Here is a 24,801-nt window from a genome sequence, read left to right as displayed (position 1 = left end):
TTTCAGCGTGTGTGGCTTGTCTGGTTTTGTCCTCGCCGCGGCGCGACGGTAACGAGTATAACGATGTCAAATTGGATAAAAGTTCGGGGCGCGCAGAAACGCTGAAAGAGACGTAACGATCACGCCAAGCACAAAACACCTCGCGTCTGTTTGACACCTTTTAAAACCCACAGCGGGCGCGGCCGACATCTTTTGAAATATATCGCATTGTGCGCTTGATTTTGGATTCGGCCGAATGCGCTATTCAGCGATACCGTTCATTTTCATCAATTTCTATTCGGGGGAAATCCATTTGGAAATTTGATGATCAAAATATTTCTTGTTTTGTTTTAAAAAATTTGTATTTTCTACTTTTTAACTATTTTGAGATACAAAAACTTGCATTTTAACCACAGACGGTCAAGGCCATGACTAAAGTTCTTTAGTCACGGGGTGGAGCCTGCGCCTGTGCATTTTCCTACGGTTTTTAAATAAAAAATTCAAATACAAAAACTAAACGTGGAAATAAAGTGGAAGTAGAAAAATAGCAAAAGCAGCACGTTGCTAAACGTGGTTAAAGTGCTACTTAGCGCACTTGATACATAATATTCAATTTTTGCGTCTTTTGACTCAAATTTCATTAAATAACGGCTCTTATTTTAAAACAATAGCACTCCTCTAGTGTTTTTGTTGTTTGCCCTTTAAAAACTCCCGTCTCTGCGCGTAAGACAGAAAAATACGTAATCGGTTTGTTTGGAAGATTGTTTTGAAGGCGTTTGATATTTGGGTCAAGTGTCATCGTTAGTCTGAAAGCTTGTTTTTCGAGCTCGGCGCGCAGTTGTTGTCGTTTTCACATGACGCGAATGTGTTTACGAGGAAAATTCGGCGCGCCCGAGGGGAACGCACGTCCCCCGAACGCTACCCCCTTGTGTTTTACAGCCCCCGCCGCCGCCGCACGTTCTATTTGTTCCACGGCGTTCGATGTTTTCGCTCGCTTTTATTGTGCCAACTAGTCGCCGAGGATCGTGGATAATAGCCGCACGAGATGTACGTTTTCTCATTGGCCATTAGCATCTCTTTTCCTCTTGTTTCGTTCTGCACGCGGAGATTTTTTTATCCGCCACTGCCGCCGTCACGTTTTATTATATTTCTACGAGCCGGCTGTTGAGAGCAAACACGCTGCACAAACGTTTTCAATATTTCCCCTGGACGCCAGCGAAGTGACTCCTGCTTTAAATATTAAACAATCGACGCAATTGTGAATGCAAACACAATAAATCAGGCGGAACGCAGTAATTATGCAGTCGAATAATAAATACACCACTTTGCCAAGAGTGGTGTGTGGGAGTGAATAAATTTCTTACGATCGTGGCAGCCGCGCGCATTTTGTGAAGTATGTTGGCCTCTTTGGAATTACATTGTAAATTCGGGGAGATAATTGCAAATTATACGCCGGCGGCCATTTGTTCTAACGCGCAGCAAACAAAAATACGCCGTGCGCACGCTGAGTCTATCGCTCTGGGCTGGCAAAGAGAATACAAAATAAATTTATAATTAGACATTGTGTACGCCGGAACATGCGCTTCTTCTCCTTTCTGTGCTGTTTACGCTACACTTTTTGATGTTGATTGTATTCGAGTACACAACTTAATGTTTTATCATAACGAATAAAATTTAATTAGCCGCGCAATTCAATGTAAAGGTCGTAAAGAAATATTATATAATGTTTTTCGCTCTAGTGTCGTAATAGTTCATTACATGCCTAGAGTAGAAAACATTGTTTTTCACACAGGTGTACAGAAAACAGTGTTTTTGAAGTTTTATGTTGAGAAAATCATTTGCATCACCCTATAAATATTATTATCCGTAAATTAAGCACGTGGTCGTAATAACTCATTACATATCTAGAGCGGAAAACATTGTTTCCAACATTTCTATGAAAAAAATTGTGTTTTTTTACAAATCACACAAAAAATCATAAAATAATCATAATATAATGTTTTTCACTCTATAGTTGTAATAATCCATTACATATTTAGAGCCGAAAACATTGTTTTCAACACTTCCATGAAGAAAACAGTGTTTTCTTGCAATCTAAATCAAAAAAATTAAAAACCTTTTTAATTATTTCCATTCCAGATTCGTAATATTTCATTACATATCTAGAGTAGAAATCATTGTTTTCAACGCTTCTCAGTGCAAAACACTGTTTTCCATGATTAATGCATAGATAAATATTTTACATCACCTTATAAATATTATTGCCCGTAGATTAAGTACGTTTAACAATGATTGTTAATAAAATAAATATGAAAGCACGCTAAGCCGATGTAAACGCCCGCGGAATAATTAGAAACACTTAGCAGCGTGCTGCGTTGCGAAAACCTCCCGACACACAATTTATGTCATTGTTTTATGACGCGCCGTCCCCGAGCTTTGGAAAAACAACGAGGCGGCGCATTTATTAAAGCGGCCTCTACCACACCACACGCTGGATGTTTTCGCAGCGGCGTCCCAGCTGTTATCTCTCCCAGCGAATCGCTAATGCAGTTCAGTTCGGGAGTCGGCATTCGGCGGCGGCGGCGGCGGCGCTTATATTAACCATAACTGTCGAAATCTGCGAGTGTGGCGCACACGAAGTACGCACCGCCTGCGCCTCGCTGGCTGCGTTTAAAGCCGCTTAAAGTTCCCGTATTAACCGGCGAGCTCATGTATTATTCGAACCTCTTAAATGCGTAGGCGGCAACCTTAAGAGCAGTTTGTGATTACCGGCTTGCGCCGCGCGGGCGCTGATACCGGGCGAGTAACATTAGACACCCTCTAAAAGGTTGCTTGGTTGGGACCAATTGAGGGTGGTATGTGCGCACGGCGAGCGTCTAGTATGTCGTAATTGGAGATATCGGCGGCGGCAACGGCAGCGGCAGTTTACCAGCTTTTAAGTTCCCACTTGCTTAAGTTTTACTTTATATATTATTTATATGCTAATGGTTTTCTTGTTCTTCAAACACTGAATTTGGCAAAATATTTTGCTTCAAAGAACATCATAACGTGGAAAATTTTATTGTAGCCGTGAAGGAATGTTTGGGAAGAGGTATATAATGAGTGATACCGTAAATTTGGAAAATTTTATATTTATTTGATGAATTTTGAGCCAAAAAATGCTAATTGTTCAATATTTTAATATAAATAAAATAAAAAAATTTATAAAATTTATAAAACACTATTTAGAGCTACTAACTTAAGTCTGACGTCACTTCCTGAACTATGGTGTATCGAAAGTTGCCTACCATATATAATTAGATTGTATTTTTACACAAATTAATTTAAATTTCACAAATTATGTCCAATAAATCCCAAGTTTTACGTTTTTTTAACTTAAAATTTACGTCTATAATTATACCAAGTGTTTCAGTAAATAATTACAACTAAAAATATAATTTTTATCCAAATTTTCCAAAAAAATAAAATTTTTTTGTAAATTCTTCGCAAATCGTAAAAACTGACAATTTTGATTTTACCTCACACAGATTGTGCCCCAAAACAGATGTTCCCACATTAATCCCACCTAGATTCAACTGTATGGGTCGTTGTGGGCCTTTATCTTCCGGCACGTCTATTCCTAGGGTTTCTTGTCACTCGGCAATCGGCCTGCGCGCCTCGCGCGGCTCGAGGATTTGAATTAATATAAACAACGTGCCTAGCCTACAGCCCTAAGATTTACAACTTGTAGGACTGCTTATATGCGCGCGAGATAACGGGGCACTATAGGGTTGTGGGTGTCGTGGGGCCGGCCGATTCCGCAAGGGTCTCTTGCGCAAACATGTGCAGGTTGGCGCTGTGAACCTCGCCGTGTGTACCTTATCCGATGTCGAAATACCGCTCGAGTTTACACACCAGATCGTTTGTGATGTGTTCGGTGCAAATACGCAAATCCGTTCGTGAGGCGTGTATTCCCATGACCTTTACTCAATAAGAATCATTTTGGACATGGCGCCGAGTGCACTCTCTGTGATGTAGCATTTTCATAGACGCTTCAAAAGACTTGCGAAAATCTTTATGGAAATCTTTATAGAAATACACATTTTGTAATCTCGCGTAATGCGTTTCTACAATGCTTTCAAACGCACACATTTTTGAACTCAATATCCGTATAATAGAATTCACGTTATTTGATATTTTCTATTTTCCGGCCGGATTTGCAAACGTTAAGCATTTCCTCTGTGCTGATTAAAGCCCATTGGTGCGTCTGTTGTTCGCCGCTATTGAATGGTGTTGTTGTGCTTCGCAGCGTTATCTTCGAACAATTGCGTTTTGGTTTGCGTAGGTAGACTATCTGCGAGCATGATCGGCAAGTGCCTTTCAAACAAACGACAGCTCGTTACCAGGAAGCAGGAAGCTAATTAACGTATCGCTGAATTGCGGCGGGAGCTCTCGCCATTGCGTTGTGCGCGTTATTAAATGTGTTATATGATGCTCAGGGCGGCGGTCCTTTTGAATGAATTGCGATTGACGTGATTGGCTAACAGCAGTAATAGACATGATTACTGTTTCCGAAATACTCTCATAACATATATATTTGCAAAAATTGATGTTTTACTTGAAAAAAGATTTTATGTTCGAATTTTTAGATTCACGTTATAACATACTTTGGACGTTTTTTGATCAAAATTTGCGAAAAAAAATTTAAACTCAACAAAACACATTGAGTTGCCTATAGTTGGCAACTCTCCTCACTTCTGATTGGGCCATGAGCACGGAAATGACGTCAGTGTTGATTTGTGTGCTCTGATTGGTGTTCTATATTCTTTTTATTAAATTATGCTTTAACCTCGTAATTTACATCTAAATAAATGCGTATTTTGTGTTGCATAACTTAAAATACCATTAAATTCATATATAATTTAGAACCATTAGTCAAATCGATTTAATTATTAATAACAAGCACAATTCAAATATTTATTGCTGGAACTATATATAACTAGAACTATTCCTGTCATATTTCGCACGTATAACAAAATTCTATCCGTAGTACAACTAAAAACATCATAAAAATAAACTTTAGAGTGTTTTGAGGTTAGGGTTAATAAAGATGCATCCCAACATCATCCAACGGGTGCTAATGGACTTCAACCTAACTTTCAACTTGCTATCCTACACCTTACCACTTTTTAAACTTTTCTGATAAAATACCCTTAGTTATGACCCAAAACAACCAAAAATCCACATCGAAATTCATCGTTTTGTTGAATTTCTCTCCTCAAACGTGTTCGAATTATCAATATTGAAATTCCATGTATTTCCACGCTCCCTGATCACTTCCTTCGCTGAGATTGCAAGCGACGAGTCTCTTTTGGTGTCTGGATGCTCTCGGTTTTGGGCCAGGCGATAACAAGGTTTAGAAATTAAGCTCGGATATGCAGATGCGCCTCTGATTCGGCTTTCGGCGCGTTTAACAGGAGTACAAGAGCTCAGCAGCAACCACTACCCATTTCCACCCCGCCATCTTCGCCCGGTTTTCTCGCTGCTCGGCGTCGAGTGAAAAGTGGAAAGCGTTGGAATTCGCGCGCGCCTTCCTCGTCTTGAAAATCTATGCATAGTTTGCCTGCATTTCCACATATATTTTCATTTAAATAGCACATTGTGCACCATTGTCAACATAAATTACCCTTAAGTCTACCTAACGTCACGGTTGCTATACACACATCCTCGGCGGCGGTACGCACCGCATGCAAAGTACGGTTGAGGGTAATATCTGGCGGCTGAGTGCCGTGAATGGATATTTTCGAGATTTATTTAAGATTTTATTAGCAATTTTTATCATTATACATTTCTTTTCAAAAAGCTAAAAAGAAAGAAATTCTAAAAAAAATAAAATAGAAGATTATGTTTACATTAAAATATAGTTCTAATATAATTTTAATAGTTTTTGTTTAATTATCCTGAGCATCCATGATGGCTGAAGTTTATGCTTTGTTTGCTCCCGCTTCGGCCATTTCGCCTCCTGTTGTCTTACATTAATGCGAAAATGGCGTTTCGCCCGCCCCGACCGAGAAAGACATCCGTGCTTCGTATATTTATTACATAAACGTCCTTCCTGGGAGGCGAATTTACGCACGTGTACTTAATGCGGGACAGGTGACTCTTTGAATACTAATGAGGGTTCGGCCGGTGGCAAAATTCCCTTTTAGATAAAAAATAGTCATCAGTGAATAAATAACAATCTATTCGACCTCAATATCTACTAAAATAACCTCAAAAAACTGTTTTTAGAGATTTTAAACTCATGCGTTCTAAAATTAAAGAAAATTAATGGATATTTTATCTAAAAACATTCAAAGTGTCATTTTGGTAGTGAAAATATTATTTTGTGGTTAGTTTTACTACAAACATCAAGGATAGACTATATTATCATAGCTACTACAACGCCATCTATCGAAAACATCACAAATTACTTTTTTTGTTTTAATTTTTAATACCTTGTATGAAAAATATACTCCCCTCGCCAAAAAACACATCCCCAAAAAACAATTTATGATTTCTTTAATGTTTTCATTGTTTCTGGTGGAAAGCATTTGGTACAGGGCCAAATCACCACCACTGCGAATCAATAAACGCACAAATATTTTCGCGATAACCAGCGCTCCAGTCCACACTCATCTTCTTTCTATTTACTCGTGAAAAGTAAACTCTAACCTCAACGCTGTGTGGAAGGTATATCGAATGTTTTTGTTTTTCTGCGCGCCGCTATAAATTCAATATTTGTCCTTTGTATATCCTTCGCAATCATGTAGAGGATCCGGGCCTGACTAAAACATAATTAAATATTGGCCGAACGTTTTTGATGTTGCACGAGACGCTCGCCGGAAAAATTCGCGCACATCCTACATCTTTATTAAGATATCGTCCATTTTGTGCGCTCGTCCGCCTTCCGGCGCTTCTTCTTTTTATATTTATTCTTGCTGTATGCTTTGTGCCAACATTCCAATTTCTTTATCATCAACGAGCGCTGTGTTTCTTTCGCACGTGTCATCAACTCACAGCGCTGAATGTTTGTTCATCTACTAATGCATCGTCCCTTCCGGATAAATGATTTTAATCTGATTGTAACGAAAACATAAATAAAAGAGATGATGGAGAGACATCAAAAACACTTCGGGGGATATTTAGGAAAAAAATTTACGCAACGTACAATTTGTTAAAATTAGTAATTAGGTCATTTCTTATTAATTAATCATTTATATTTTGTGGAAACACACTGTATATGCAGAAGTCTTCAACGTCCACAAAGAGATGTGAGAATTTGAGATAAACGAACGCGAGTACAAGACGAACACGGGAAAGATACACGCTTACAGTTCTTGTAAACTTGGCGATGCAGTAGTATTTAGCAACAATGCATAGAGATAAAAGTACTCGCTGGATAAGGATGATGGATAAAGTACGAAGAAGCGCTGGTGGATGCATTCTAAACAACTACATAATGAAATAAGGAATACGGACACAACAAAAGGTCTTGTCTGCTCAGCTCGAAAGTCGAAACAAACGACGGGCAAAAAGATTAGCTAGGAATTTAATCAGTAACAAGGATGATACAATAAAAATACTGAATTTTTCATATTTATAATATTTTTAGGAAAAAAAAATTGATAAAGTAAATAAAATCTTGCCTTACATCATATTAAATTAAGGTAACACTAGGTATATTACAAAATTTTACAAATTTTATCGGTAATCGAAACTTTATTAATTAATTAGTAGTTTGAAATTTGAAAGTTAACTTTTTTTGCGTTTTTGCTATCGCAATCGGAAAAGTTTACCAAAAACATCGAAAATGTTGAATATTTGTTTGGTGGGAATTAAAATATGCTGGTATTTTATGAGGAAACATGATTTATAGTTGAATAGTTGTAAAAGTTTAAGTGTAACTTGCTTTATTGCCAAAAAAACAAAAATTTTTAGCAAAAAGAAAATATTTCTAACAAAAAACTCAAATTTTCTTGCAAAAATCAATTTTTTTCGCAAAAATCTCATTTTAGCATAAAAATAATTCTATTTTTAAAATATTTCAATATTATTACTTATTTTGTTAATCTTCTAACTTCCAAAACGTCCCAATATTTAATCAGTTGCAGTTTCCTGTAATCTTTAACATTTCCCACTCCTCCCTACCTGAAAATAATTACACACCTCGCCCTGAATCGACTTCAAATAATGCATTGTGGGCATCGAATTGAAAGCATTCCATTTAATTCGTGCCGCCCCTCGCAGCGGCGTCACCTTCGCGACGAATGCCTGCGAATTCATCAAGCCGCCCGCCGCCGAAGCGTGTGGCGCAACCAAAGTGTATTCATTGGAAGCGACGAACGTGTCTTGTTACATAATAGGGCAAATCGAATTACGTAAATTTAGACCGAATTCCGACATCCGCCGCAGCCCCACACCGCCCAGCACGCGATTTTCGAGCGGCGGCCGGCGTTTGGGGATACCTAACGAGCGCAAGGACTGTCGTTAAGTTGCTACGGCCCGAAGCCCCGGAAGGGCTTGACAATACTCGCTCCTTACCACTACCATGATATATATAGTAAGAAGAAGACGCTCGGCACTCTGAATTCCGCTTCGGATCGAATTTGAATGATTTCGTCCTTTAATAATTAACAGTGTTTGACGGCGCTCTGTGTTGTTGTGTTTCCTTCACTGGACGTGTTGGTTCACTTACGTTACCACGAAAGGAAACATTATGTTATTCATTCAGATGACATCGACTTGGATCTGCAATTAAATTATAAGTCACGAATGAATTTAATGGATTTAATCTTTTTTTCGCTGCGCGTTTCCTTTGAGTGAAAACAATTTAATTGTTTTCGAAGAAATTGCGCCAAGTTTCAACTGCAACCTCTCCTCGAGAGCACGCCGGGCAAAGGGAATTGTAGTTGCTCACTCGGGGCGTAATAATTTAATTCCCTATTACCAGGCGGAGAGAGCTTTTATAAAACGGGCGACAGAAGCAAAAGCCTTTGGTGCTGGCGGCACGGCGCTGTTTGGGACGCGCGCAATAAAACTCGCCGAGGGCTAAACTATCAGTCAAAATTATTCATCGCGTGCACAAATGAAATTTTCACCGTTGCGCACTTACAACAATGGGTGGCTCGCATAAAACTTGTTTTAAATTTACGCAGGAAGTAAAAAAACGGGGTTTTTCAAGTTTTTTTGCGCAAAATTGGCAGTAATATTGATTTTTAGTACAGGCGCTATGAATTAAAGCTTTTTGCTGTTAAATAATTTTTTTAAAAACGGATATATTTTGATTTTTACAAAAAAAATGTTTTTTTCAAGTTTTTTTTTTCGCAAAAAAAAATTTTATATATAAAAAAAAAACAAAAGTTTGGATAAACCAAACAGCAATACTGATTTTTCAACTCAAAGGCTGTGAATTAAAGCTTTTGCGGTTGAAATTTTACCCAAAAACGCATGTCCCATGATAATCCTCATTTTTGTCAAAACCAGAGTATATTTTTATGTTTTACTGGAATATTTACACAAATCATAGTTGTTATGACAAACCTTTCGTTTAGGTTGGCAATTTTAGAGTTATGACTTGATGCGCGAACACCAAAGCGCGAAATTGCAATTTTTCTCCTTTCTGTCTCAGTGTAATGGTGTTTTTATAGCGAGCGCGGTTGCGTTTTTGCTCATAATTTAGTTTCTCATGAGTTATTATAGTTTTGGTCAGCGACAACTGGCCGGAAACCAAAAATCTTTTGTTTATGTGTAAGACCAACGAGTGAAAAATGAATGGCACATAAATACACACCGCGCCTGCGAAACAAAATGAAAAATTAACACATACACACACAGATGCCGAAAAAAAAGTGGCGTTTTAACACAATTTTCCAATTCTCGATTTTCCATTCGGTTTCGTATTCAGACATGGCCAATTTCTCAATTTCTCCCAGATCCAATCTTCACAGTCTCAACCAGTATTAGATTTTAATCGAATCATTCTCGGATACATTGTTGTATTTTTGAAATGGAAACCGAACACCACACACCACATCACATCGCCCCATGTGCCATTGTGGCAGCGGCACACATGAACTATCGTCGAATTGCATTCGCAAACGCGTTCAACGCCGCCCTTTCGCCGTTTACCGACCGAAACGTTTTTCTTATTTATTGTTAATTCAAGAAAGAAAGAAAAAACCCACTCGTCTGCACACGCACGAGGAGAAGAAGAAATCTATTGTGTTTGTTGGCGCTGATGCGGGGGATGCTATTTCCATTCTTTGCCTCTCGCACGCGCATTACACACACTTCCACAGCCGCCCCCACATGCCGATGCAATGGGTATTCTCTCGAAGACCTCGCTGTGCGCTGGGGGTTATGCGAAGTATCGAATCACGCAATTTATTTCCGAAAGGTAATATTTTACGCTAGCTTAAAACAGCGCGCCGCGCAAAGGGGCGGCGGAGGTGGTTCGCGCTGCTATCCGGCGCGCGCTGAATGATGGGAAGGTAGGCAAGAGGCGGATGGCCTCCGATGGTTAATGTGTTTCATTTTGTCTTTTTATCTGCGTTCATACATTCACATTCCAATCTCTGCTGCGACATTCTCTTTTATATTTTTTGCGCGTGTGATAACCATGTTTTAATGCTCGAGATTATTTGGTTGCATATATTACCATGTCAATCTCAGCTGGAAATAGGTTTTTTCATGAAATTCTTAACATTTATGCAGTTTTTAAAGAAACCAGCAAATTAATTAACTTAATATTTTGAACATTAATGCAAAAATAAATTGCCATCATAATAAAGTATTTTTCAAGGAAAAATATGTTACAGGTTCTTATTAAATTGAATAAGAAATAAACCTCAAGACACAAAAAATTCAAATCTGATTTTAATAAAAGTCGAATATCTACTAAAGTATTAATCACACAGCATTGACAAATATACAATATCAAAGAGAAATTAATTCCCTATTTTATTACCATATTGATTTTAAATTAATTGTAATATTTTGGGTCAAAATAGCAAAAAATCATTTTTTGCGCAGTTTGTATCTCTTTGATGCGTCTATTCTCAGAACTCATCCAATTACAGCAACCATTTTTATTTTCAAATTAATTCTGCAAATTGCACTGCAAAAAAAAGCGGCTAATAAAAGGTTATGCACACAATGCGTAACGAAATTAAAAAATTTTTTTTTTACTGCATCGTTATTCAAAGCGGGTTACATCCTGCACACTGCGCTTACGAGTGGGCTTTTTGTTGAATTTTTTTCGCCGCACTCAAATTTAATATTTTAATAACGTGTGCACACGTTCGTTTAGGTATTGATTTTCGGACAAATACGCGATATTGCGGAAACGCTCGCCGGTTTCATTAAATGCGCACTTTGATCAAACATTTTGCAAGCGCTCATGTTTATGTATTGATTTTCGCCGGCGGGGCCGTTTGTGTAATTATTATTTTCATTGCTTATTAAAACACAACCGCGGCGATGGAACTGGTGGAGGGCGGCGAGACGTACCGGAACAACCAGAGGGGCTGCAACAATGCCGCCCCACAACCGACGTATCCGGCGCCATGTCAGAGATATTCGCACACGCGGATATTGCATTAAATCACAGCCATTGCAATGTAATTAATCCAGCTACAACAAATCTACAAACACTAATTAAATCGGATTAGACGGACGAATTAGACAAATATTCCGCCAAATTATTCACGGACCAATATTAACCTAAACACACATTCAAATAACCGGTTACCCGGTATTCTAGAAATGACTCATTGTCAATCAGATGACAATTACAAATTGGAATGTTTATATTGTTAATTAAAGTGTGTTTGCAATTTTGTAACATATTATAACCTATAAATACATTCAAAATACCGGTTAACCGATTTTCCTCAACAAAAAAATTAAATAATTTTTCCCAAACAAGGGACAATTACAAATTGGCAAATTTATATTGTTAATTAAAGTGTGTTGGCACTTTTGTAACATATTTTAACCTATAAATACATTCAAAATACCGGTTAACCGGTTTTTACAACAATAAAAATTTTAAAATTCTCTCTGACTCTGTGAGTCTTCGCCAAACAGGTGACAATTACAAATTGGCAAATTTATATTGTTAATTAAAGTGTTTTTGTACTTTGCCTGCGCTTGAAAAAACAATAACACATTTCGAGCGTGTGTATCATATTTTCAAAGCATAAATAACGCCATTCGGATGAGTCCTCCACGAAAACTCCTTGCCAACTTGCATACATTTACATAACGACTTTGAGCACACAATCCGCACTATATATTTATATTTATCTGCACGCTTGTGTGTGTGTGTGTGTGTTGCGACGCCGGTAATTTATTCAAAACGTCATTTTAAAAATAAATTTTTGGCATTGTCTTTCGTAGCGGCGCGGCATCGCGACACCGGCATTCCGTACAAAGAGCCCGCATTCCGACCAATTTCCACACACACAAACACACAGACATAGAAAATGTGTATAATTATCACATGCCATCAATGTGCAATAATTTGCATTTCGGGTTATATAATGAGGTGCACTTAAAATATTTATTACGAGAATAAAACAGCTTTAAAGCAGGCTGTTAAAAAATTATAGTTATAGGACAGTGAATTCAGATGTACGACCTAATTGGAAGTAAAGTAGTTGAATTTGATTAACCTATGCATTGGAGTACTTTTACCGCCCTAGGGCTTTAATTTTTTTTATATTATTATTATTATATATTTATTCCTATATGGAAGATAATTTTTTTTCTTTGAAAATATTTCCGTAAACAATTTTGGTTAATTTACGGCCCTAGGGCGGTAAAACATAAGAATTAATTTAATTTCAAAAGTTTTGGTCCTTTAAGATGAAAAAATTGTATTTGTTTATTAGGACTTAAAATAAGGTAATTGTGTTTTGTCTACAAAATGAACCTTGAGCGGGCCTCTAAATGAAATTGTGGCCCTAGGTAAATAAATTTATCTATTTTTTTAACTGTAAACTAAAAAAATATGTTTTTAGTTTTAAAGCGCAGAATAAAAGTTCATATTAATGTAACAAAGTTTTTTACAGCCCTAGGGTCATAATTACTGCCCGAGGGCGACAAAAACGTAAAAATTAAAATAACCCAAAAAAATAAACGGTTACAACATATTTAATTTATTTTCAATAAAATTAAAAGAGTTTTTTTTTGTTTTCCCCAAAATACCGGGCCACTAAGACTAATTGTGGCTCTAGGTCAATAAATTAACCTATTTTAACATATGCACTTTCACGAAACAAAGTCAATTATCATTTTCTGTCCACAAAATATAAGTTTAACGAAATATCCAAAAGTTTAGCGGCCCTCGGGCGATAAAAACTTGGCAAATATGACCTAATTAAACGAAACGCCGCTTAAAAGCAGCAAGCCATCGTAAATTATCCCGTAAAAGTTGAGAATCCATGCGTTTGGCGTTCGTTTACCCTTCTGGGAGTTGGTGCGCTGCAAAAGTTTTTCGCGCGTCGCGCGTTTTCGCCGATAATAAATACTCCGAGTCTTCCGAATCTTTTGGCACGGCCGCGCTTTTTTTGTGTGTTATTTTATCTCTCCGCGTGTGTTGGTATTGCGTTTTTCCTCGTAACGTTTCATTTAATTTTATGAATGCGATATTCCTGAGCTGCATGCGGCGGCACAGTCGACAAACGAAATTAATTAAAACACGCGCGGCTAGGTTTCCGGCTTGCAGCTTGCGACATCACGTCGCTCTTCCTTCGCATCGGCATCAAGAAAACGGGGATTTATCTACGGACGCGCCGTGTGGGTGTCAGCGTGCGAGCTTTTTGTCGACGAAAGTTCCAACTGTGCACGCAGCGCAACTGTCTGCGACATGCCGCCTGATGAAAAACGAAAGTTTTTCCCGTGATCCAATAAACTTACTTGCCGCCAGACTATATCAAAACCCAATGAAAAATTATCCATTTCCGGGTGGATGGGTGGATGGGAAGGCATAACACTATGCTTTATTACGAATTTATCAACTGTCAAACGCACAATATATTTATTTATATTGTTTATTGTGTCAATATTGAAGTAGCTGTAATTTGGATAATGCTGGATAAATTTATCAGTTATTTATACGGGCTGCGTAGTTATACAATGCGAGCGTATCAAAACAAAGGACCGTACGCGCGACTTATTTATCGAACGTGAAATAAATTAGCCATCCGATGTGTGGGCATTGTTTTTATTCACACTGCGATGAATATTCATTATATGGCAATTATTTTCTCATTAAATAAATATTTATTGTGTTGTCATCTGCGTATTACTCTTGCAATATTTTGATAATGCTAAATTTATACTAAAATTACTCAGTTTTGGAATTATTTACATGAAAATTTGAAGATTTTTAAAAACACCTCTGATACATTAATCTTTTAAATTTAAATTTTTTTTTTGTAGTTTTAAAGTGTTTTTTTTATTTTTTTTTACGCAAAAGTTTTTTTTCGAAAATTTTGACAACTATTTCCTTAAAAAAATATTTTTGCTATTTTTGGTATCTATAACAGCAAAATAACTTGTTGTAAAAAATTGGAATCAAATTTTTCAAAAAATCTTCGATTTGCAAAAAAAAATGCAAATTTTCTCAAATTTTACTCAAAATATGGCTCCGAAACTCTTTCTTAAAGTATTGATGACTTAATATGTTTTATCAACTTAATTAGCAGTGGTCTCGCGGCATGGCGGAAATTCAGACCCTGAAAACACAGACACACATACACGTTGCGCAAAACTAGACGAAATATGCAAACAAGCAAGCCTTGAGCGGCGCGGCGCAAAGTTTGGAAACTGGCAGACGCCCAATGCGAATTTATTATTACGCCGATCCCGCCACAAGCGAAGGGTGGCGAAGGTCGGCCTAACAACCTAATTATAAAGTTTGCTTTTTAACGGCGCATTATCGACTTCCGCGCGCCCACGTCCGCCACCCTTCTTTTCGCCGGCGCAGATTTAATTAGAATCGCGCGCGTTCTGAGATGGCATAAAGAATGTGAAAAATGTGTGCTGAGACAACCAAACACACATACAGACACAAAGCCATATATTGTACGCACCTGCTGCGATCAATAAACGGCCTAGTAGTCTTGACAGAAGAATAAAACAAAAACAAGTTTTTTCTTTTTTAAATTTTTCTTTTTTATTTTTGAGCGTTTTAAAAGCAAGTTAAAGTCGAAAGACGTATATTTCAAGGGTTGTGTCCGATTGGTTTTCTTTTTACGTGTATCGAAACATCTAAATCTTCCCGAAACGTCCATTTTGATACAACGCGCGTGCACGGCGGGCGTAATGATGGAAAGGATTAGGTCCTCCAGGGATATCTTAAAGTAGTTACTCTCCGAGTCGCATTTATTAAGATGTATTACGTTCTACGCTTGGGGACAGTTTAGTCCTTTCAAAACATCGAAAAAGCGCAATACAATTTCATCAAAGTCAACTCAATAATTCAACATCCAGAAAAAAATATAAAAAATATATTAAAACAAAAATTTTAAATAAATAAAATTTACGGTCTTGGTTTCGGTCGTTTTTGATCCTCGAGATCCTGTTGGTGTTGAAGTTTATTGAAGAAATGATCCCACTCGGAGCGATTTTCACACCTCCAGCGCTTCACCTCAACGCCCTGCAGATAAATCGTGCACCAGGTGCCCGAGCGGTCCTTGAGGATGCCGTTGTGGCCGGTGCAGGCGCACCTCGGCGGCGGCAGCACGTCACAACCCATCGTGTGCTCCACTTGCACGCCTTGGCACTGCAGCGCGCCCTGGATGATTTCCGGTTTGTAGCCCTCCCAACACGCACAGCGCTTTATCACCGCCCCCGACACTGCTAGCGCCGTCACGCTCGCCAGCATCAACGTAAATAAACCACAACCACGCCTGAAAGGGTTCAGATATAAATTTTACAACGTAAATAAATAAATAAAAACAATACTTACATGATTTTTTATTTGTATTTTTATCTAAACTAATTTTATTTTACTTTTATTTAATTAAATGTTTGATGAGAATTGCTTTGAATTGTACGATAACAATGTTTATGTAACGACGTTTGTCGCTAAACTGTCGTCGGATGCAGCGTCGCGTTAAACTAGCTGAAATGGCATTCGATGAACTTCGCGCATGCAGCCAAGAAGAAGAAGAAGAGACAGCGAGCGCAAGAATGTCGCGTCTCGCAGCAGCAGCATGTCTCTCTTGACACGAACTCATTATGGCTTTATTTACAGTTACGCTGTCTTTAATTGTTGATGCTCATCGTGACCATGCGGTTAAGTTCAAGACCGCATTTGAATAAAAATATTAGGTTATCGGAAAAAGTCATCAACCTCAAACGAGTTGGATTTACTTTCGAAAATGTTTTCTTTGTGCGCGCGAGATTAGCGCGCTGGCAGTAAATAAATTTCAAATTGAAAAGTTAATCCGTGAGATACATTAGTCCGCGTCGTCTTTACCCGGAAGAGGATTAAAACCCATTTCTTCTTTCTCCGGGACTCATCCGGCACTTTCGAGTGTAACTTCTTCATCGCAGCGCGTATAGTTGGCACACTCGAGGCCGGCAATTAAACGGGCGTAATTTCTCCTTATCACCTGGTCGGAAACTTGCTGCGTCGTAATTAATGCGGCCCAATTAAAGAACGCATAATTGGAATTGTGCGCGCGGGCGGTGGGAGTTCTAAGCTCGAAGATTTCGGAATTTATCGCTCTGTTTTCGCGCGCTTCTTTTTTAATCGCTACGTAATTAAATCCGAAGCCGACGCGCCGATAAAGACCAATTTAGTGTGTATTCGATGTACCGAATCTAATTACAAAACGTAGGGAGCCACCAACGGTGACCTAGTTACGCGTTTTATGATAAAAAACCGAGGATTATCTGACCTTTCAACTATTATACAATAAAAAAATAAATATTTTTGTCATCAATAATAAAATCACTAAAAAATATGATAAAATTATTTATTTCTAATCAAAAACGTTGAATTTTGTTCTTTTTTAATGTAAAAAATTATTTTTTATTGCTTCTCAGCTTTCGCTTGTGCGTCGTATTCGTCTTGTTTGATTTTGTGTGCTGCCCAGGCGTCTTCATTCTCACACTTCCATTTCTTGATGATATTTCCTTTCTGGGAGATGGTGCACCAGGTGCCTTCGTTGTCGGTCATGATCGACGTGGGCGTTTCTTTCTCACAAATACATTTGGGTGCTTCTGGGAGGTTGCATGGTTTGACCGCAAAGACCATTTTTCCATGGCACATTACTTTACCGCTGGGGTCTGCCTTCGGGGTGTATGCATCCCAACATTTGCATGTTTCCAAAGTTGGTTTTGCGATGACATAAGTCAAGCAAATAGCGAAAATAATTGCTACTTTCCTAAAATTTAAAGCAGAAAAAAATTATTTTAAAGAAAAATTTTTAAAAAATGTTTTTACTTACATTTTGATGATTTTTGTGTGACTGGTGATTATTTTGAACTTTTACCAACGAGCTAGTTTAGTTCAATGTTTGGTAGCACCGCGATAATTACATTTATATACCCGCGCAGCCGCGAATAGTTGAGTAGAGTTGGTGGGAGTGAGCAAACTCAACAATGTAAACTAAAACGAAAAATATTCATATCCCGCATTACCAATATTATTTGACATTAAAATCGCCAAAATACCTTGTCCTCAAACTCTCTAATATTTGCACAATACTCAATAAATATTCAAAATTTCGTCGAAGAAAAAAAAAATCAATCAATATTTTGAATTCCCAGAATTTTTCTTTGTAATATATAACTTCTGATAAGCCCACAACAATAAATAATAATAAATAATAAATTCAATTTAAGACTTCATTGTTTTTGTCTTCCCATGCGTCATTTTGCATACGATCAGCGTGAAATTACCCATAAACTTTGAACACACAAACCCGCCGGCATAATTTACATTTAACAACTTCGTTATATTTCTTTATGTTGTTATTGTTTATGTTGCATTTAACAGAGAACTTGAATTCAAGGAATTGTCTATCTCGCTGGATGTTAACCAACGGAATGCTAATTCGCATCGCGCATAAATTTACCAAGTGAGAAACTTCCCAAGTACAAAACACGCGCGTTGTTTTGTCATGTTTGGGTTTTTATGCGCGCTTAGCACATGTACGTTGATTATGAATCATATTCTGTTATGACATGCAATTTGCGGGTAACATATATAAATCTGTAGGTCATTCGAGAATTTATATAATCTTTGTTTACATTCGTTTAGTGGGCATCATAATATTTACATTTTTTACCTTTTAGTTGAATCTTCTGTTGTGGATGCTAATTGATTGTCAAAATGATTGAATAATTTGCTTGGTAATACCAACAAGCGGCATGGAAGTTGCATGACATGATAATCGCTGTAGTGGACATTGAAGTTGTTTTTTTTAAATTATTTTTATTTAGCGCAAAATGCAAATTTTTAAGCGAGCAACTTGTCAAGTTTAATATTCTTGCTTTGTTACAAGTTCATCAGATTAGAAATACCTGGAAGAACAAGTCAAGGACTGTTATTACTTAGATAATATCTTACTATATAATTTAAATCAGGTTTAGTGGCAGATAATCGATTATTAAGTTGTTTTTTTGTATATTTTTATTGAAAATCAATTTTTTGCGTTGAAATGCGAGGTAAAAACATGATTTTAGTTCAAGGTAATCTACAAATATTATTTTATGATGATGTAATATATAAATTGACTTTTAGTCGCTAGATGGCGTTGCTAGTTTAGCAAAAAATGTTATTAGTATTATAGGTTATGTCACAATAAAAAAATGAAAAAAAAATTAAATGAAAAAATGAAAATTAAGTTTCAAACAAAAAATAAATTAAAATGTAGAAGAAATTTGAAAAAAAAAAACAAAAAATTATTAAAATCAGGTCAAATTTAATTAATAATTAATAATTATTATTGAATAGCTACGAATCTTGGAGGGATTATTAATGGATGATAAAATATGCATTTTACGACAAATTATATCCATAAAACGCATTTAAAACTCAAAAATTACACTTTTATTGATTCAATCCCACCTGACACAATCAATATCTGTCAATAAAAGCATTTTCTTCCCGCCTCATCCCTCTTCTCACCCACCAATTCACCCACCCGCTCGTAGACGTATAATCAGAGACAAAGAAATTATCCGTGCGTCGCTTGTTCTTGGTTCGGGTTTTTACTTTTGTACGTTCGCCGCGTTTTTTTTTTTTTTTGGTGCGCGTGTGCGTCGAACGGTAGCGTGTGCGCGCTCTTCTGCTACATAACTTCCAGATCGCATCGTTTATTTTCCACGCTTCAATTCGACAACGTACTCTCGATGACCATGGCAACCATAAACTAAGCCGAAGCCGAAGAAAAACACACGCGCGGGAACTGGAAGGCAGCACAAAGGAATATAATACGCTTTTTATCTCTAACCTATAACGCATTGATCGCATCTGCCTCGGCGGCATTGTCGGAAAAACAAAGGACCCACTTGGACGCGGCACACATCTATATCCATCTTTATTGTATTGAATCGAAGCCGGGATTATTTCTTGGCGCAGTCGGCTCGCGATTTGAGATTAGACAATTCAACATTTTTGATATGATTATTGACTTCTTTTTTTGTTTTCTCGTGCTATGGGAGTAAATCACAATTGTACTCGTATTGTATTGTTATTTAATCGAGTATTAAGTTTAAACATAACCTATAACATAAATGACATTTTTGCTACACTAGCAATATCATCTGGTGTCTTAAAATCAATTTATACAATGTCATACTAACGTAATTTTTGTATGTATGTTTGTGACGTTGCTACACAAAATCTACTGAACCCATTTTGATAAAATTTGGTTTGGAGATATTTTAGACCTTGGAAAATAACATCAGCTACTTTTGGTTGCAAAAATATAACTTGAAGGGTGTGTAAAATGATTTGCAAGTTTCTGCAACAAAAAAATGTTTATAAAAATGGTATAACAATTTGTGTAATGCTTATGATTCTAAAAGCTACTCAAGTTTAAATTACATTCTCTTTGTGGAAAATGGCAATAAATCTTTATTCGTAGAAAATTGTAATATTCCCAAGAATATTGCATCTTCATTCTGTTCATTTCTCATATCTCAATGTTTTACTGATGTGTATTTTACTTTTTTTGCCCTATACACGAGAGAGGCTTACAATTTCGGAGTGGCGCGCCGCCCCAAGTTTTATTAAGCAGTCAAAAACTTCTGCCATATTCCGTAATGCAAATAATGAAACTGTTATTTTTAGTTTCGCCCCCTTTTTCGCTTTAAAAAGTTTCTCTCCTTCGGAGAGCGAGTTCATATATCTATATAGGCGGCGGGCGAGGGCGAGGGAGGCGGCGGTAGCGGTGGCGGTGGGCTTGCGTAAAGTTCGCCGAGTCCCCAAGTCTCCTGTCGACGTTGTGCAAATCCTAGAGCCGCCCCAGCACATAATATTTCTTGCCCAGATTAAAAAGTGTCATACTTTGCTCTTAAATATTAAAATTTATAAAATGTTGCACTCGCGCACTCGACAAACTTTACCTACTCTTGTTTTCGTGTATGTATGAGTATATAAGAAATATTTATAAAAGGACGCTGCTTTAATGATTTATTTATGAGATAAAATTTAATAGAATATTGTATGTTAAAAGCTGGTTTCAAAGAGACCCTAGCGACGGTCAAAAATTCATCATTTCACAACAAAAGTAAAAATCAATTTTACACAGATAGTTGTTTGTAATTCATTGTTTTTTATTCGTAAAAAATAAAAAAAGTGTTTTAACTAATTAACTTCTTTTCCGACTTAGTATTATCCTACTTTGCTAAGAAAAACCATAATTTTGTTTCAAAGTAATCAGAAATGCAAATATCACCGTCTAGCGCCATCTGGGGTTTGATTCTATAACAAAAACTATCAATAAAACTCCGTAACAATTTCCATTGATGATTTTACATCCTTTAAGTTAAAGTTTTGCAACAAAAGGTAGCCTATGTTTTCCTCCATGATCTAAAATATATCTATACCTAAATTTATCAAAATATCTTCACTGGTTTAGGCGTGAAAGCGTTACAAACACACAAAACCAAATTTTTGAAAATGCAACCCAATATACACTTTGAACAAAAAGCTCTTAAATATAAAAATATGACATTTTACATTGTTTCATTTTGACTCAAAACGTATGTGTCATTGAAGAAGTAAATAATAAATATCTTGTTGAATATTTGATGATCGCATACACGAGACACGGGAAGTAAATGCCATTCGTATATTAATTTTTCTCGTTGACAACGCGGCAAATATAACTGAAAAAGCTATTACATTCACATTCATCATGTGTTATAAACTCGTTACGTTGCCGTTGTTGGTGATCCTGCGTTTTCATATTTTCAGTTAAGTTTCAGCTTTTTTTATTATTATTATTACTATTTGTGCTAGCAGTTTATACAAACCGGCGTATTTACATTTTCTACTTTTCCTCGTCTCTGCGTAATAACTAATGCATTATTATTAATGAGAGTGCATCATAAAAACAAACTCCACATTTTAATTTGAATTTTAAATATTGTGGAATGCATTTTTGTCTATATTTAAGTTTTAATTATGTAAAATTTACTAATGGCCTACTCAGCAACCAATTAAAAATGTGAAATTTGTTATTTTTGGAAATTAAGTTGATTTTTTGTGGAATTGAGTGGAAAAAACAACAATCATCAAGTCAAGTGTAATTTGTAGTTATGTGTACACGTATTGATTTGTCATTAATCGGAGTACTTGAACACTTTTCGATATTCAATCGCAGCGACGATTGGAAAAAAGTACGAAACAATGCTGGTTAAAAAGTAATTTGGGCCCCGCGCGGGTAATTTGTTGTTGTGAAGCATAAATAACGCTGTGTTTGCGCTAATGTACGACAGCGGGCCGTAGTTTTGAATAGTAACGGGGTGCCTTTTATTGTCGAAAATAAGAACCCTCGACGGAAAAGTTTTACTAAGTTTTTGGTTCATAAATTTCCCAGTGACCATTAACTTTTCTCACTTGTTCGCAGTTTTCCTATTCATTCGCCCGACATGCATGCCGCCGACGTTGGCAACTTTAGGCTCGACGCGCAGTTTTTTTTCTTCTTCTCTTTTCCCTTTTTCTTTGCTTCGCGCTTTTCCGGCAGCATCCACCATTGTTATGGCTCTGCGCGCGCTCTACCGGCACGTCTAAATGTTGCGCTGCAATTATGTAAAAGTATTAAGCAGGCTTGAACAATATCTCGCTCCGAAATTGACTAGGACGATTTTACAATAGTCACGAAATGCTCGATGCTCGAGTAAAAGTTAATTCGCCGCGTCGAGATGTGTGTGAATTTAACGTTACAACTTCGGGTGGAAATTTCGCAAGGGCGAAAGTTTTCGGTTCGACGGTGGGGCGTAATTGATGTTTCCTCAGCATTCGGAATAGTATGCAGCGATGAATGAACGCGAAGCGCTGGTGGAAGGCTTGCGATGTGGGAGTGGGAGGCGGCAGCAGCACAATGCTGACGTCAACAAGCGCGTGGAAAACAAAGGGCCATTAGCAGCCCGGAAGCGGATGGATGGTGCGCGCGCAGGCGCGCCAGGGAGCGGACACGTGCTTCCGCATCTTCCGCCGTGCTCTTTTCTTCTTTGTATTTTTTCCCTCGCGAATTACGACCGCCGACTGCCGAAATATGCCAGGCAATCCTCGAAAAACTAAATCATTGTTTGCCGTTCCTTCCTTCATCAATTTATCACTGCGCGCCGGAAATAAAATTTGAAATTCACAAATAATCATCTATGTTTTTGCTTTTTGCAGGGTGTGCATGAATTGTCGGGTGTACGGCTGCCGCTGCAACCGTACACGGGCGGGCATGCTGTGTTTATGTACAGCACCGCCGCCGACGGCAACGTCACCCTGCAGCTGAAGGAGCCGGACGACTTGGATCGCGGCAGTTTGGCGGCGATGCTCGCGCGGCTGCAGGACGACGCCACTTTTTCCATATCATATCAGGACACGGACATTCTTTCGGATGGAAGCATTGATGTTCTACTCGGCACTGGGTCGAATAATAGTCTACCAGCTGCAGGTAAATGAAAAACATATTATTCTCTAGTAATGAAATCAATGAAGTTAGGCAACTTATTCTACTTGCAATACAGATATATTGCATACTAGCTTTAACCCGCGGCTTCGCTCGCGAATATCTAAGATATTGAAGTTGCTTCCGTACGCGTTTGAAGTCACAGAAGAAGTAACAATGAAGTAGAATGGCGGGAAGTTTTAAATGGCTGAAAGTATAGTCTATGGAAGTATAGTGTACAGTCTCCATAGTGTAGTCAATTGGATTTGATGTTGACGTAGCTGTCGGTAATACAGTGTGATAATACAGTGTGATGGTACTATAGTACTTAGGTTTGAGCTTCATTGCTGGAATGCTAGATGGCGTTAAAGTAGTCAAATAGCCAGATGCAGAGGTATTATTGGCTAAACAATTTCTTTATTTTATTTAAAAAATATTTTTTTTTATTAAATAAAAAGTAGCCTATAACCATTCGGGGACCACTAAGAATATGTGTACAAATTTTCATGATGATCGGTTAAGTAGTTTTTGCGTGAAAGTGTAACAAACATCAGGACTTTCGCATTTATAATATTAGTAGGGATTTAAAGGAAATTTTGTTGATTTTGAGGTTAAAATTCGGAATTTTTAAACCAACATTAAGAAAACAATGTTTTCAAATGAAAAACTATATAAATATATTCAGGAAATAAGAATAAATAATTTATTTATCAAAAAAGGCAAAAAATAAATAAAAGTCAACAAATTTTTGCAATAAAACCAAATAAAAATTGAAAGATACATAAAACATCAATATGAGAACAAAACTTAGCATTAACGTCACTTCAACTTTTGTTAATAATAAAATAAAATGATATTTTGCAAAAAAATAATAAATTTGTATAGAAATTCTGAAAATTTGTTACATGACACTTTATGTAATAAAAGTGGTTCGAAACTAGTTAGAGCTTCTGTCGCCCCATGAAAAAAAGACAAAAAGCAGACCGAGTGGCGGGTATGCGCCGCCTCACGAGTTGATTATGTTAATGAAAAGCAATCGGAAACAAGCAGCGCGCGTCGTGCGTCGCCTCGGAGCTCTTAGCGAAATGCGAAATCCAAGTTTTCGAATGAAGACGACGACGCGCCCGCCCGCCCCCAACTTAAAACACACAAAAATGAGAAGCAGAAGTTGCGCCCTGCTCCCAGCAAAGTTAAAATGTAAATTGAAAAGTTGCGCGCATCTCAAAAATAAACCAAATCCAATTCGCGCGGCAGCGGCAAAAATTTCCCACCCAGCCAGCAATAAAAGCCAGAAGAGATATTAAATCGTAACATTGTGCTAATATAATGACTCGCTCGCAATTATTTTATTACCGCGGCGGAATATCGCAAAGAAAGTGGTAATTGCTTTGGCGGGCTGCAGCACGGGCGGCAATTTCGTTTACTTATAGTGTCTCTGAGTGAATAAGAAATTTGCATTCGCATTTTGCGCCGAAATTTGAAATTCGAGATTAAATAAAGTTTCAAATTGGTCGGACGACGAGGGTTGTGTGCGCCGGGTGCGTGGGGGCGGATGGGGGGTCGGCGAGGAGGTGTAAGGTCGCTTATTCGCCGGGGCTGAAAAATTACCCAATATGCATGCAAAGTGAAGATAATAACTTTTTACGGCGCGCGTGTAACTTAA

At 37.5% G+C, this 24,801-nt stretch overlaps 1 protein-coding gene across 1 annotated transcript in view; it reads left to right on the top strand.

Moving 5' to 3' along the window:
- The window catches only part of LOC135798387 (serine-rich adhesin for platelets), a 67,700-nt gene that overhangs the window by 18,828 nt on the left and 24,071 nt on the right, over window positions 1-24,801 (top strand). The window contains exon 3 of the mRNA XM_065311227.1: window positions 22,874-23,144. Coding sequence (XP_065167299.1) covers window positions 22,874-23,144 — 271 coding nt within the window. The remainder of the gene's footprint in view (window positions 1-22,873; window positions 23,145-24,801) is intronic.

Source organism: Atheta coriaria, unplaced genomic scaffold (assembly GCF_025399875.1).
Source record: "Atheta coriaria isolate IRGN ID8LTWV9N9 unplaced genomic scaffold, Caltech_Dcor_3.1 hic_scaffold_9_pilon, whole genome shotgun sequence".
In the NCBI taxonomy this organism is placed as follows: Eukaryota; Metazoa; Arthropoda; class Insecta; order Coleoptera; family Staphylinidae; genus Dalotia; species Dalotia coriaria.
Note: the sequence above shows the minus strand (reverse complement) of the source record. Positions and strands in the feature narration are given on the sequence as shown.